Below are 14997 nucleotides of genomic sequence, written 5' to 3' on the forward strand. Positions count from 1 at the left end.
TGATCCCACCACCCTGCCTGGACATACAGGACACCTCTGATCCCACCACCCTGCCTGGACATACAGGGCACCTCTGATCCCACCACCCTGCCTGGACATACAGGGCACCTCTGATCCCACCACCCTGCCAGGACATACAGGATACCTCTGATCCCACCACCCTGCCTGGACATACAGGACACCTCTGATCCCACCACCCTGCCTGGACATACAGGACACCTCTGATCCCACCACCCTGCCTGGACATACAGGACACCTCTGATCTCACCACCCTGCCTGGACATACAGGACACCTCTGATCCCACCACCCTGCCTGGACATACAGGACACCTCTGATCCCACCACCCTGCCTGGACATACAGGGCACCTCTGATCCCACCACCCTGCCTGGACATACAGGTCACCTCTGATCCCACCACCTTGCCTGGACATACCGGGCACCTCTGATACCACCACCCTGCCTGGACATACCGGGCACCTCTGATCCCACCACCCTGCCTGGACATACAGGACCCCTCTGATCCCACCACCCTGCCTGGACATACAGGTCACCACTGATACCACCACCCTGCCTGGACATACAGAACACCTCTGATCCCACCACCCTGCCAGGACATACAGGACACCTCTGATCCCACCACCCTGCCTGGATATACCGGACACCTCTCATACCACCATCCTGCCTGGACATACAGGACACCTCTGATTCCACCACCCTGCCTGGACATACAGGTCACCTCTGATACCACCACCCTGCCTGGACATACCGGGCACCTCTGATTCCACCACCCTGCCTGGATATACCGGACACCTCTGATACCACCACCCTGTTTGGACATACAGGACACCTCTGATCCCACCACCCTGCCTGGACATACCAGGCACCTCTGATACCACCACCCTGCCTGGACATACAGGGCACCTCTGATTCCACCACCCTGCCTGGACATACCGGGCACCTCTGATACCACCACCCTGCCTGGACATACAGGGCACCTCTGATCCCACCACCCTGCCAGGACATACAGGACACCTCTGATGCCACCACCCTACCTGGACATACAGGACACCTCTGATCCCACCACCCTGCCTGGACATACCGGGCACCTCTGATCCCACCACCCTGCCTGGACATACCGGGCACCTCTGATCCCACCACCCTGCCTGGACATACAGGACACCTCTGATCCCACCACCCTGCCTGGACATACAGGTCACCTCTGATACCACCCTGCGTAGACATATCGGGCAACTCTAATCCCACCACCCTGCCTGGACATACAGATTACCTCTGATCCCACCACCCTCCCTGGACATACCAGGCACCTCTGATACCACCACCCTGCCTGGACATGCAGATTACCTCTGATCCCACCACCCTCCCTTGACATACCGGGCACCTCTGATCCCACCACCCTGCCTGGACATACAGGGCACTTCTGATCCCACCACTCTTCCTGGATATATCGGGCACTTCTGATACCACCACCCTGCCTGGACATACAGGACACCTCTGATCCAACCACCCTGCCTGGACATACCGGGCACCTCTGATCCCTCCACCCTGCCTGGACATACAGGGCACCTCTGATCCCACCACCCTGCCTGGACATACAGGTCACCTCTGATACCACCACCCTGCCTGGACATACCAGGCACTTCTGATCCCACCACCCTGCCTGGGCATACAGGGCACCTCTGATCCCACCACCCTGCCTGGACATACCGGGCACTTCTGATCCCACCACCCTGCCTGGACATACAGGGCACCTCTGATCCCACCACCCTGCCTTGACATACAGGATACCTCTGATTCCACCACCCTGCCTGGACATACCGGGCACTTCTGATACCACAACCCTGCCTGGACATACCGGGCACCTCTGATCCCTCCACCCTGCCTGGACATACAGGGCACCTCTGATCCCACCACCCTGCCTGGACATACAGGTCACCTCTGATCCCACCACCCTGCCTGGACATACCGGACACTTCTGATACCACCACCCTGCCTGGACATACAGGTCACCTCTGATACCACCACCCTGCCTGGACATACAGGGCACTTCTCATCCCACTACCCTGCCTGGACATACAGGGCACCTCTCATCCCACCACCCTGCCTGGACATACCGGGCACCTCTGATCCCACCACCCTGCCTTGACAAACCGGACACTTCTGATACCACCACCCTGCCTGGACATACAGGTCACCTCTGATACCACCACCCTGCCTGGACATACAGGGCACTTCTCATCCCACTACCCTGCCTGGACATACAGGGCACCTCTCATCCCACTACCCTGCCTGGACATACAGGGCACCTCTCATCCCACCACCCTGCCTGGACATACAGGACACCTCTGATACCACCACCCTGCCTGGACATACCGGGCACCTCTGAAACTACCACCCTGCCTGGACATACCGGGCACCTCTCATCCCACCACCCTGCCTGGACATACCGGGCACCTCTGATCCCACCACCCTGCGTCGACATATCGGGCACCTCTGATCCCACCACCCTGCCTGGACGTACCGGACACTTCTGATACCACCACCCTGCCTGGACATACAGGTCACCTCTGATACCACCACCCTGCCTGGACATACAGGGCACTTCTCATCCCACTACCCTGCCTGGACATACAGGGCACCTCTCATCCCACCACCCTGCCTGGACATACCGGGCACCTCTGATACCACCACCCTGCCTGGACATACAGGGCACTTCTGATACTACCACTCTGCCTGGACATACCAGGCACCTCTGATCCCACCACCCTGCCTGGACATACAGGATACCTCTGATTCCACCACCCTGCCTGGACATACCGGGCACTTCTGATCCCACCACCCTGCCTGGACATACAGGATACCTCTGATACCACAACCCTGCCTGGACATACCGGGCACCTCTGATCCCTCCACCCTCCCTGGACATACAGGGCACCTCTGATCCCACCACACTGCCTGGACATACAGGTCACCTCTGATCCCACCACCCTGCCTGGACATACCGGACACTTCTGATACCACCACCCTGCCTGGACATACAGGTCACCTCTGATCCCACCACCCTGCCTGGACATACCGGACACTTCTGATACCACCACCCTGCCTGGACATACAGGTCACCTCTGATACCACCACCCTGCCTGGACATACAGGGCACTTCTCATCCCACTACCCTGCCTGGACATACAGGGCACCTCTCATCCCACCACCCTGCCTGGACATACCGGGCACCTCTGATACCACCACCCTGCCTGGACATACAGGGCACTTCTGATACTACCACCCTGCCTGGACATACCGGGCACCTCTCATCCCACCACCCTGCGTCGACATATCGGGCACCTCTGATGCCACCACCCTGCCTGGACATAACGGGCACCTCTGATTCCACTACCCTGCCTGGACATACAGGTCACCTCTGATCCCACCACCCTGCCTGGACATACCGGACACTTCTGATACCACCACCCTGCCTGGACATACCGATCACCTCTGATCCCACCACCCTGCCTGGACATACCGGCATCGCCGATACCATCACCCTGCCTGGACATACAGGACACCTCTGATCCCACCACCCTGCCTGGACATACTGGCATCTCTGATACCACCACCCTGCCTGGACATACTTTGCTATTTGCCGAGTTATTCTGGCATAAAAGGAACACTTTTTAGGATTTTGCATATTTCTGTGCCCTTGTCTAGTGTAAACTTCCACTGTGGGCACAATGGTAGATATCTGGCTACCGTCCTCCCTGCTTTGCTTGCTGTTCTCTGTGCACGTGAGCCTGTCCTTGAACCCTCAGGTGAACACTTGTGAGGCCAATGGCAGCATCTATTATGTTGGGGAGTGGTACTTTCTGGACTCAGATCACTGCACCCAGTGTGAGTGCACCCCGGAGGGCCCAGTCTGTGCCAGGACAGAGTGCACTGCTCTGCCACCCGCCTGCATGCACGTCAGCCATTACCCCACGGACTGCTGCCCACGCTGTGAGAAGATCGGCTGTGAGTACAGAGGAGAAGTGTATGAACTTGGGGAGCACTTCCAGGTAACTTTGTGCATGTTTTACCCCTCCGAGCAATTCCCTTTCTGCCCATTATTTGGTCTGTTTACTGCTTCCCTGATTGTAACATGCCGGAGAATATGCCGAGAACAACACCAGATAAAACTTTCTACAGATACCCCAACATACATACACCGAGAAGAACCCACGTTATATACAAGCCGAAGGGCACCCACCTCTACGTCATACACAACCTGAAGGGCACCCACCTGTAAGTCATACTCAAGCTGAAGCACACCCACCTCTACCTCATACACAAGCTGAAGCGCACCCACCTCTACCTCATACACAAGCTGAATGGCACCCACCGCTACGTCATACACAAGCTGAAGGGCACCCACCTCTACGTCATACACAAGCTGAAGGGAACCCACCTCTACCTCATACACAAGCTGAAGGGCACCCACCTCTACGTCATACACAAGCTGAAGGGAACCCACCTCTACGTCATACACAAGCTGAAGGGCACCCACCTATACGTCATACACAAGCTGAAGGGCACCCACCTCTACGTCATACACAAGCTGAAGGGCACCCACCTCTACCTCATACACAAGCTGAAGGGCACCCACCTCTACGTCATACACAAGCTGAAGGGCACCCACCTCTACGTCATACACAAGCTGAAGGGCACCCACCTCTACCTCATACACAAGCTGAAGGGCACCCACCTCTACGTCATACACAAGCCGAAGCGCACCCACCTCTACCTCATACACAAGCTGAAGTGTACCCACCTCTACCTCATACACAAGCTGAAGGGCACCCACCTCTACGTCATACACAAGCTGAAGGGCATCCACCTCTACCTCATACACAAGCTGAAGGGCACCCACCTCTACGTCATACAGAAGCTGAAGGGCACCCACCTCTACGTCATACACAAGCTGAAGGGCACCCACCTCTACGTCTTACACAAGCTGAAGGGCACCCACCTCTACGTCATACACAAGCTGAAGGGCACCCACCTCTACGTCATACACAAGCTGAAGGGCACCCATCTCTACGTCATACACAAGCCGAAGGGCACCCACCTCTACCTCATACACAAGCCGAAGGGCACCCACCTCTACGTCATACACAAGCTGAAGGGCACCCACCTCTACCTCATACACAAGCTGAAGTGTACCCACCTCTACCTCATACACAAGCTGAAGGGCACCCACCTCTACGTCATACACAAGCTGAAGGGCATCCACCTCTACCTCATACACAAGCTGAAGGGCACCCACCTCTACGTCATACAGAAGCTGAAGGGCACCCACCTCTACGTCATACACAAGCTGAAGGGCACCCACCTCTACGTCTTACACAAGCTGAAGGGCACCCACCTCTACGTCATACACAAGCTGAAGGGCACCCACCTCTACCTCATACACAAGCTGAAGGGCACCCACCTCTACGTCATACACAAGCTGATGGGCACCCACCTCTACCTCATACACAAGCTGAAGGGCACCCACCTCTACCACATACACAAGCTGAAGGGCACCCACCTCTACGTCATACACAAGCTGAAGGGCACCCACCTCTACGTCATACACAAGCTGAAGGGCACCCACCTCTACCTCATACACAAGCTGAAGGGCACCCACCTCTATGTCATACAGAAGCTGAAGTGCACCCACCTCTACGTCATACACAAGCTGAAGGGCACCCACCTCTACGTCATACACAAGCTGATGGGCACCCACCTCTGCATCATACACAAGCCGAAGGGCACCCACCTCTACGTCATACACAAGCTGAAGGGCACCAACCTCTTCGTCATACACAAGCTGAAGGGCACCCACCTGTACGTCATACACAAGCTGAAGGGCACCCACCTCTACATCATACACAAGCTGAAGGGCACCCACCTCTACGTCATACACAAGCTGAAGGGCACCCACCTCTACGTCATACACAAGCTGAAGGGCACCCACCTCTACATCATACACAAGCCGAAGGGCACCCACCTCTACGTCATACACAAGCTGAAGGGCACCCACCTCTACCTCATACACAAGCTGAAGGGCACCCACCGCTACATCATACACAAGCTGAAGGGCACCCACCTCTACCTCATACACAAGCTGAAGGGCACCCACCTCTACATCATACACAAGCTGAATGGCACCCACCTCTACCTCATACACAAGCTGAAGGGCACCCACCTCTACCTCACACACAAGCTGAAGGGCACCCACCTATACATCATACACAAGCTGAAGGGCACCCACCTCTACCACATACACAAGCTGAAGGGCACCCACCTCTACGTCATACACAAGCTGAAGGGCACCCACCTCTACGTCATACACAAGCTGAAGGGCACCCACCTCTACCTCATACACAAGCTGAAGGGCACCCACCGCTACGTCATACACAAGCTGAAGGGCACCCACCTCTACCTCATACACAAGCTGAAGGGCACCCACCTCTACGTCATACACAAGCTGAAGGGCACCCACCTCTACATCATACACAAGCTGAAGGGCACCCACCTCTACATCATACACAAGCTGAATGGCACCCACCTCTACGCATACACAAGCTGAATGGCACCCATCTCTACGCCATACATAAGCTGAATGGCACCCAACTCTACGTCATACACAAGCTGAATGGCACCCACCTCTACCTCATACACAAGCTGATGGGCACCCACCTCTACATCATACACAAGCTGAAGGGCACCCACCTCTACATCATACACAAGCTGAAGGGCACCCACCTCTACATCATACACAAGCTGAAGGGCACCCACCTATACGTCATACACAAGCTGAAGGGCACCCACCTCTACGTCATACACAAGCTGAAGGGCACCCACCTCTACCTCATACACAAGCTGAAGGGCACCCACCGCTACGTCATACACAAGCTGAATGGCACCCACCTCTACATCATACACAAGCTGAATGGCACCCACCTCTACGTCATACACAAGCTGAATTGCACCCACCTCTACGTCATACACAAGCTGATGGGCACCCACCTCTACCTCATACACAAGCTTAAAGGCACCCACCTATACGTCATACACAAGCTGAAGGGCACCCACCTCTACCTCATACACAAGCTGAAGGGCACCCACCTCTACGTCATACACAAGCTTAAGGGCACCCAACTCTACGTCATACACAAGCTGAAGGGCACCCACCTCTACCTCATACACAAGCTGAAGGGCACCCACCTCTACGTCATACACAAGCTGAAGGGCACCCACCTCTACGTCATACACAAGCTGAAGGGCACCCACCTCTACATCATACACAAGCTGAAGGGCACCCACCTCTACATCATACACAAGCTGAAGGGCACCCACCTCTATGTCATACAGAAGCTGAAGGGCACCCACCTCTACCTCATACACAAGCTGAAGGGCACCCACCTCTACATCATACACAAGCTGAATGGCACCCACCTCTACCTCATACACAAGCTGAAGGGCACCCACCTCTACGTCATACACAAGCTGAAGGGCACCCACCTCTACGTCATACACAAGCTGAAGGGCACCCACCTCTACGTCATACACAAGCTGAAGGGCACCCACCTCTACCTCATACACAAGCCGAAGGGCACCCACCTCTACGTCATACACAAGCTGAAGGGCACCCACCTCTACCTCATACACAAGCCGAAGGGCACCCACCTCTACCTCATACACAAGCCGAAGGGCACCCACCTCTACGTCATACAGAAGCTGAAGGGCACCCACCTCTACCTCATACACAAGCCGAAGGGCACCCACCTCTACGTCATACACAAACTGAAGGGCACCCACCTCTACGTCATACACAAGCTGAAGGGCACCCACCTCTACGTCATACACAAGCTGAAGGGCACCCACCTCTACATCATACACAAGCTGAAGGGCACCCACCTCTACATCATACACAAGCCGAAGGGCACCCACCTCTACGTCATACACAAGCTGAAGGGCACCCACCTCTACCTCATACACAAGCTGAAGGGCACCCACCTCTACATCATACACAAGCTGAAGGGCACCCACCTCTACATCATACAGAAGCCGAAGGGCACCCACCTCTACGTCATACACAAGCTGAAGGGCACCCACCTCTACGTCATACACAAGCTGAAGGGCACCCACCTCTACATCATACACAAACTGAAGGGCACCCACCTCTACGTCATACACAAGCTGAAGGGCACCCACCTCTACATCATACACAAGCTGAAGGGCACCCACCTCTACATCATACACAAGCTGAAGGGCACCCACCTCTACATCATACACAAGCTGAATGGCACCCACCTCTACGCATACACAAGCTGAATGGCACCCATCTCTACGCCATACATAAGCTGAATGGCACCCAACTCTACGTCATACACAAGCTGAATGGCACCCACCTCTACCTCATACACAAGCTGATGGGCACCCACCTCTACATCATACACAAGCTGAAGGGCACCCACCTCTACATCATACACAAGCTGAAGGGCACCCACCTCTACATCATACACAAGCTGAAGGGCACCCACCTATACGTCATACACAAGCTGAAGGGCACCCACCTCTACGTCATACACAAGCTGAAGGGCACCCACCTCTACGTCATACACAAGCTGAATGGCACCCACCTCTACATCATACACAAGCTGAATGGCACCCACCTCTACGTCATACACAAGCTGAATTGCACCCACCTCTACGTCATACACAAGCTGATGGGCACCCACCTCTACCTCATACACAAGCTTAAGGGCACCCACCTATACGTCATACACAAGCTGAAGGGCACCCACCTCTACCTCATACACAAGCTGAAGGGCACCCACCTCTACGTCATACACAAGCTTAAGGGCACCCAACTCTACGTCATACACAAGCTGAAGGGCACCCACCTCTACCTCATACACAAGCTGAAGGGCACCCACCTCTACGTCATACACAAGCTGAAGGGCACCCACCTCTACGTCATACACAAGCTGAAGGGCACCCACCTCTACGTCATACACAAGCTGAAGGGCACCCACCTCTACATCATACACAAGCTGAAGGGCACCCACCTCTATGTCATACAGAAGCTGAAGGGCACCCACCTCTACCTCATACACAAGCTGAAGGGCACCCACCTCTACATCATACACAAGCTGAATGGCACCCACCTCTACCTCATACACAAGCTGAAGGGCACCCACCTCTACGTCATACACAAGCTGAAGGGCACCCACCTCTACCTCATACACAAGCCGAAGGGCACCCACCTCTACGTCATACACAAGCTGAAGGGCACCCACCTCTACCTCATACACAAGCCGAAGGGCACCCACCTCTACCTCATACACAAGCTGAAGGGCACCCACCTCTACGTCATACACAAGCTGAAGGGCACCCACCTCTACCTCATACACAAGCTGAAGGGCACCCACCTCTACATCATACACAAGCTGAAGGGCACCCACCTCTACATCATACAGAAGCCGAAGGGCACCCACCTCTACGTCATACACAAGCTGAAGGGCACCCACCTCTACGTCATACACAAGCTGAAGGGCACCCACCTCTACGTCATACACAAGCTGAAGGGCACCCACCTCTACATCATACACAAGCTGAAGGGCACCCACCTCTACATCATACACAAGCCGAAGGGCACCCACCTCTACGTCATACACAAGCTGAAGGGCACCCACCTCTACCTCATACACAAGCTGAAGGGCACCCACCTCTACATCATACACAAGCTGAAGGGCACCCACCTCTACGTCATACACAAGCTGAAGGGCACCCACCTCTACATCATACACAAGCCGAAGGTTTGAATAAGTAACTGATGTTTTTCAGGGGTTAAATTCCTTTGGGGCACTGATTACACACCACCATTACATACATATTGATCCCCCGCATCAAACCCAGGTCCCTCCAGCCTGGCCAAAATAGTTTCTTGGCATCAGAACTCAGTCGAGGGGTTCAAGAGAGGCCTGGATGTCTTCCTGGAGCAGAACAATATTGTATCATACAATTAGGTTCTGTAGAAGGACGTAGATCTGGGGATTTATTATGATGGAATATAGGCTGAACTGGATGGACAAATGTCTTGGCATCCAAGCATCCAAGTTGGCAAACCGCAGATTTTTTAACAGATTTGAATAAGTGATGATTTTGGGCTACTGATCCCACTCTAAGAATACATAAAAAAAATCACCTCCGGCACACTAAGGTGAAATTTAACAAATTTTATTGCAACTTAAAAATCCAGATGGTGGACTCCATAAAAGTAAAAAGTACAGGCTTGTGTACTTCTTACAGACACATATAATTCAACGTTTCGGCTATCAAGCCTTTGCCAAGAAATGTCTGTCTAGCTGACATTCTTTCTGATTTGGGTCGCTCACTTTTCCCATCTTTTTCATCTGGCCCAGAACGACATGACAACTTCTCCAGCCAGGACTAAATGACTGAGCGCGCTCCTGAATGCGCCTTATACCTTCCAAGCCTGCCCCATTCTGCCCTAATGCACCATGCTATTGGTGCAAAGCGGAAAGAACGTCAGTTAGACATTTCTTGAGAAAGGCTTGAAAGCCGAAACGTTGAATTATCCGTGTCTGTAAGAATTACACAAGTCTGTACTTTTTACTTTTTTGGAGTCCACCATCTGGATTTTTAGGTTGCAATAAAATGTGTTACGGTATATACCTGAGTATAAGCCGACCCGAGTATAAGCCGACCCCCCCATAATTTTGCCACAAAAAACTGGAAAAACGTATTGACTCAAGTATAAGCCTAGGGTGGAAAATGCAGCAGCTACCAGTAAATTTCAAAAATAAAAATAGATACCAATAACAGTAAAATTAATTGAGACATCAGTAGGTTAAGTGTTTTTGAATATCCATATTGAATCAGGAGCCCCATATAATGCTCCATACAGTTCATGATGGCCCCATAAGATGCTCCATATTAAAATATGCCCCATATAATGCTGCACAAAGGTTGATGGCCCCATAAGGTGCGCTCCGTAGAATAATATGCCCCATATGCACTGCTGTGATTAAAAAAAAAAGACATGCCTCTCATCGCTGGGAGCCAGGTGTTGTTGCCGCTAGCTCAGGACACCGGTACTTGTGATATTCACCTGTCCCCATTCCACTGCCGCACGCCACTGTGTCTGCCGGGTCTCTGCAGTGACTGTTCAGGCAGGGAGCGTGCACTAAACACATCAACGCACCCTCTGACCAGAATGTCACAGCCAGAGGACGCAGAAGACAGAGCCGCGCGGTGGAACGGGGACAGGTGAATATCGCAGGGGTTAGGGGTGCGTTGGGGTTTGGATTAGGGTTAGGGGTGTGTTCGGGTTAGGGGTATGGTTAGGGTTGGGATTAGGGTTAGGGGTGTGTTCGGGTTAGGGGTATGGTTAGGGTTGGGATTAAGGTTAGGGGTGTGTTGGGGTTAGGGGTATGGTTAGGGTTGGGATTAAGGTTAGGGGTGTGTTGGGGTTAGGGTTGGAGTTAGAATTGGGAGGTTTCCACTGTTTAGGCACATCAGGGGCTCTGCAAACACAACATGACGTCCAATCTCCATCCATACAATTCTGCGTTGAAAAAGTAAAAAACGGAACTCCTTCCGAGCTCTGCTGTGCGCCCAAACAGTGGTTTACCCCCACATATGGTGTATCATTGTACTCCGGACAAATTATACAACAACTTTTGGGGTCCAATTTCTCCTGTTACCCTTGGTAAAATAAAACAAATTGGAGCTGAAGTAAATTTTGTGTGAAAAAAAAAGTAAAATGTTCATTTTTTTAAAAAATATTCAAAAAATTCCTGTGAAGCACCGGAAGGGTTAATAAACTTCTTGAATGTGGTTTTGAGAACCTTGAGGGGTGCATGTTACAGAACCCCCCAGCACCAAGAATGTTATGCAGTATATGTATGTATAATAGTTTCCATGTGAAATGCATCAGTCCACAGGCTGTGCCCCTGGACAAGATATTCTCTTTCTGACCTCCCCCCACCTTTGTAATTCCCACAGTAAATAGCGGCAGGCTCCAGCCCCCTGCGGCTATTGTAATGTATGTCTGGCCTCCTGTGTTCCTATTGGCCTGTCCTTTGTATCTGTGTTATATATTCTGTGTGCTGAAAATAAAGGTTGTTCTTTTAGACTGGAAATACGTGGGGTAGCAGTCAGCTTTTATATGCTCTCATGTAACCAAGGAATTCCAGCCAGCGTCCTTCATTCAGAATCCAGCAAAAGCAGCGTGGACCTCCTGAAACACGGGGTGGTACTGAAAGAGGTACCCCAGCTTGTTAGACCCCATTACACTGGTGGCGGACAGCGGGATCTGATACCCCTTCTACAGGAGGAAAGGAATGAATTGAAGACAACTACCAGAAGTTAAAGAGGACTACATTAAAAGATCTGGTGGAAGCCCGAGGGTTAATCGCCAGCAACAAAACAAAAGCGGATTTGATAGCAGCCATCATGGAACACGACAGTGCAGCGCCCCCCAATGTGAACGTGGAGGAGACTGAATTCCAGAGGGAGGTAAAGAACAGACTGGCGTTCTATGGCCCAAACCCTGCAGTAGACATCATACGAGAGGTGATGGCTGATGTGCGTGCTGATCTGAAGGAAGAGATGGCCGAGCGGACCAGGATAGAGCTGGCCAAGATGGAGATGGCAGAACGGACCAAAGTGGAACTGGCCAAGATGGAGATGGCAGAACGGACCAAAGTGGAGCTGGCCAAGATGGAGATGGCGGAGCGGAGAGAGGAGAGTAAGCGAGCAGGGGGAGCTTTGGCTTCCGCCCAGGTACCTTCAACAGTAAGCCACAAAAAGATCCAGTATAATGCCTTCCGACAGTTGGGGGAGGCAGAGGAAGACATTGATGGCTTTCTGCAGGACTTTGAGCGGCAGTGTGCCCTTCATCAAGTAAAGGCGGAGGAACGAGTTCAGATTCTGGCCAGCAAGCTGACAGGCCGGGCAGCGGACGCCTACCGCACGGTACCTGATGAGGACTGTATGGACTATGAGCGGATCAAAGAGGTGATCTTGCCCCGGTATGCGCTGACACCAGAGGCATACCGCCAAAAGTTCCGAAGACTTATAAAACGAGTAACCGATACCCACGCTGAATGGGCCTGTAAATTACGGCGGTCACTGCTACAGTGGGTACAGGGGAGCCAAGCAGCCACTAAAGAGGACGTCCTCCAGCTCTTCTTGTTAGAACGATTATTTAATGGACTAAACCCCGAGACACAGGAATGGCTTCGGGACAGGCGGCCAATGACTCTTGAGGAAGCCGCTCGTCTGGCCGATGAACATCATGATGCCAGGAGGCCTCAGTTGTCAGGATCAAAGATGGTCACTAGGGGTCTGCCCATGGACCTGGAGGGCCCCAAACCACCGAAGATTGTAGGGGGACCAGCTAGAAACCCAGCCTACCACAGTTTCCCTGGGGCGCGATGCCACACCTGCCGTCAGCTGGGCCACCTGCAAAGACAATGTCCCAACCGGACTCAGCATACCCAGTGGCCAAAGGCGGGAACAGCTACCTTCCGCCGGGCCGCTGTACACTGCTACCAAGGTGAAGCTGACCCGGCATTGGGGGCTACAACTAACCAAGGGGTGGAAGACATGGAGGAAGTGCTGCATGAAGTAGACCCCGTGCAGGCAGCCCGGGCAGATAATCGACAACAGCATCTACACGTCGTGTGGGTTAATGGGAAACGTATGCAGGGACTAAGAGATTCCGGAGCAACTTTGACCCTTGTGAAGCCTCATCTCGTCCGGGACCAAGAGAAGACGGACCGGACAGTGGCAGTCCGTATAGCAGGGGGAGCCATACATCGACTGCCCACTGCCAGGATTCACCTGAACTGAGGAGTTGGGGATGGCCTTGTTGAGGTCAGCTTGATGGAGGATTTGCCTGCAGACGTTTTGCTGGGAAATGACTTGGGGCCCATGTTGTCTGCCTTCTCGGTTGCCCCTCTGGTTGAGACATATCCTGTGACCACCCGGAGACAAGCTCGAGCTGCGGAGGCGGAATCACACTCAGAGCAGGCCCAGGTAAGACATCCCAGCCCTACACGTATTCCCATAGACAGACACATTTCTTGGGCCACCCCAGATGAATTTAAGAGGGAGTTACTTGAGGATCCTTCATTGGAGGGATATCGTGGGAAGGCACAGGAGGGGAGAGGGGTACTGGAAGGGGAACAGTTTATATGGAAGCAGGGACTCCTCTACCGGATCACAGAGCAGCACCACACAGGGACGAGCCCCACTATAAAACGACATCTGGTAGTTCCCAAGAAGTATAGGCAGGAGTTACTGCGAATCTCTCATGACATACCCTTGGCCGGGCACTTCGGCGTCAGTCGCACCAGGCATCGTCTGACACAAAACTTCTTTTGGCCGGGGGTAACCTATGATGTTCGTCAATACTGCCAGACCTGTGACAGTTGCCAGCGCATTGGCAAGAGGGGAGATCGATGCAAGGCCAAATTACGCCCCCTCCCCATTGTGGAGGAACCATTTAGCCGAATAGTGGTCGATCTGATAGGGCCGTTAGCCAAAACCAGTCCGTCAGGGAAAAGGTATATATTGACAGTGGTAGATTATGCCACACGGTATCCAGAGGCGGTTGCGTTACCTAACATACTGGCAGAGACAGTGGCGGCTGCCCTGCTCCAGGTTTTCTCACGGGTTGGATTTCCCCGGGAGATTATCTCAGACCAGGGTACCCAGTTTACAGCAGAGGTGACCAACCAACTGTGGAAGCTGTGCGGCGTAAAGTCCATTAGAAGCGCCCCTGTTGTGAATTCTGTTGTCGGGCTCCCTCCTGTGGTCATGAATGGTACTTCGGCTGGTTCTGTCCATGGACTTCCTCTGGTGGGTGTTTCTGAGTTTCCTTCCACAGGTGACGAGGTTAATTCGTTAGCTGGCTGCTCTATTTA

At 53.2% G+C, this 14997-nt stretch overlaps 1 protein-coding gene across 9 annotated transcripts in view; it reads left to right on the forward strand.

Annotated features, from left to right (window-relative positions):
• Nucleotides 1–248: 248 nt before the first annotated feature.
• LOC138647057 (von Willebrand factor C domain-containing protein 2-like) overlaps nt 249–14997 on the forward strand; it is a 45888-nt gene continuing 31139 nt past the window's right edge. For all 9 annotated transcript variants that reach the window (XR_011314858.1, XR_011314854.1, XR_011314855.1 and 6 more), the window contains exon 1: nt 249–4068. Coding sequence is in view for 1 of the 9 variants with exons in the window: in XM_069735859.1 (XP_069591960.1) it covers nt 3748–4068 (321 nt within the window). In the remaining 8 variants the exon portion in view is untranslated. The remainder of the gene's footprint in view (nt 4069–14997) is intronic.

The sequence above is a fragment of the Ranitomeya imitator genome, chromosome 8, assembly GCF_032444005.1.
Source record: "Ranitomeya imitator isolate aRanImi1 chromosome 8, aRanImi1.pri, whole genome shotgun sequence".
Classification (NCBI taxonomy): Eukaryota; Metazoa; Chordata; class Amphibia; order Anura; family Dendrobatidae; genus Ranitomeya; species Ranitomeya imitator.